The sequence below is a fragment of the Drosophila grimshawi genome, unplaced genomic scaffold (genome assembly GCF_018153295.1).
Source record: "Drosophila grimshawi isolate 15287-2541.00 unplaced genomic scaffold, ASM1815329v1 contig_1377, whole genome shotgun sequence".
Taxonomy (NCBI): domain Eukaryota; kingdom Metazoa; phylum Arthropoda; class Insecta; order Diptera; family Drosophilidae; genus Drosophila; species Drosophila grimshawi.
The window spans coordinates 2,427,858-2,429,315 of record NW_025062900.1 but is presented as its reverse complement, the minus strand read 5'-3'; the positions used below and the strand labels follow the sequence as shown (position 1 = coordinate 2,429,315).

General features: G+C 35.4%; 1 protein-coding gene across 1 annotated transcript; it reads left to right on the top strand.

The window, feature by feature from the left end:
• The first annotated feature begins 397 nt into the window (after window positions 1-397).
• On the top strand, window positions 398-759 carry LOC6561504 (enhancer of rudimentary homolog). Its single transcript, XM_001989250.2, has one exon. The coding sequence runs from the start codon at window positions 398-400 to the stop codon at window positions 704-706; it is 309 nt and encodes a 102-aa protein (XP_001989286.1). The 3' UTR covers window positions 707-759.
• The last annotated feature ends 699 nt before the right edge of the window (window positions 760-1,458 follow it).

The window sequence follows — 1,458 nt, the reverse complement described above, 5'->3', positions numbered from 1 at the left end:
AGCAGAACATTTTACTCTTTTTTAAATTTAAAAAGCATAAATACTAAATGTAATTTATATGTCAAATTAATTTAATTTACTTTTATTTTTCATAATTTTCTATGCCAATAGATATTAAAGAAATTAGTAAGTAATACGATTTTCGTTGCTTGATTATTTTCGAGGAATACCAGTCTCTGTTTAGTTCTCAGCTCGGCAATCAATATTGTGCCCAATTCCATATAAAATACCTTCAAATAAGTTAACTTTCCAAATAAGAGTAGGCTATTATTTTAATGGCATTTAAGTAAGTCACATTAAAGTCATTCTCATCACAACTGAAGCAAAAGTTAAGCAGTGAGTGTCTCATTACTAATTTAATACATTTTTTTTCGCTAATTAAGACTTTTGTTTAGACATGCCCCATACTCTGTTGTTGATACATCCGATGCAGTGCCCCAAGACGCGCACCTACAGCGAATATGAGAGCATACAAGATTGCTTGAATGCCATTTGCAAGATCTACGAGGAGCATCTGAAGCGTACCAATCTCGATATGCCCACAGTTACATATGACATTGTGCAACTGTTTGATTTTATCGATTCCTTGGTGGATGTCAGCTGTTTGACGTACCAGAAGAGCACCAATACCTACGCACCCTACAGCAAGGAATGGATCAAGGACATGATCTACGAACAGTTTCGACAGACTGCCTTAGATAAATAGAGAATGATTATGCATACTACATATTTCTTTAATTGTCTACATATAAAAATAAAGCGACTAACTGGTTTGATTGTAATTAACTTAATTAATTAGCACTTAAATATCACATCATATTTTTCATAACTTTACAAAATGCAAACACAACCTTTTCAGCTTATTTTTCACTTTTTGTGTTGCTCTTTTTCTGTTGCATTAAATTATGAGTAAACAATTTGCGCACGTGAAAATGCAAATGAAAATTGATTGCTCCACAAATGTCTCGCAGAAAATCGGACACAGCGACAGAAACGTGCAACGGGAATAACAATTAATTAATCATCAGCAACAAGCGCAGAACATTAAACACAATCGTTTGGGGCAGAGAGGCAGAGAGGGCGCCGCCGGAAGTATCCACAAGTAAAAAGTAATCCACTTAAACTCAAATTTGTCAAAAGCATAAAATTACCCCAAGCGAAGGGAAAAACATTCGACAACAAGAAAGCAAACAGCAAATAAAAGTAGCAACAATAATAAAAGGGGTGTGACAAATTTTTGGAAAAGAAAAGAAAAGCGAAAAAAAAACAAATGATCGCTCATAAAAAAGTGACACTTTTTGGCGTAGCAGCAACGAAAGGTGGACAAAGAAGTCGAATAGAATGTGGAAAGGGGGTGGGAAATGGGGGAAAGCAGAATGTCGCTTTTCGTCGCATCCGTCATTTGCCACTCGGTTATATATTGGAAATTTGTTTCAATCAGAGGTTCAGCTGGGCGTG

Excerpts from the sequence above, each read along its gene's own strand:
- LOC6561504 (XM_001989250.2), top strand. The coding sequence starts at position 398 with ATGCCCCATACTCTGTTGTTGATACATCCGATGCAGTGCCCCAAGACG.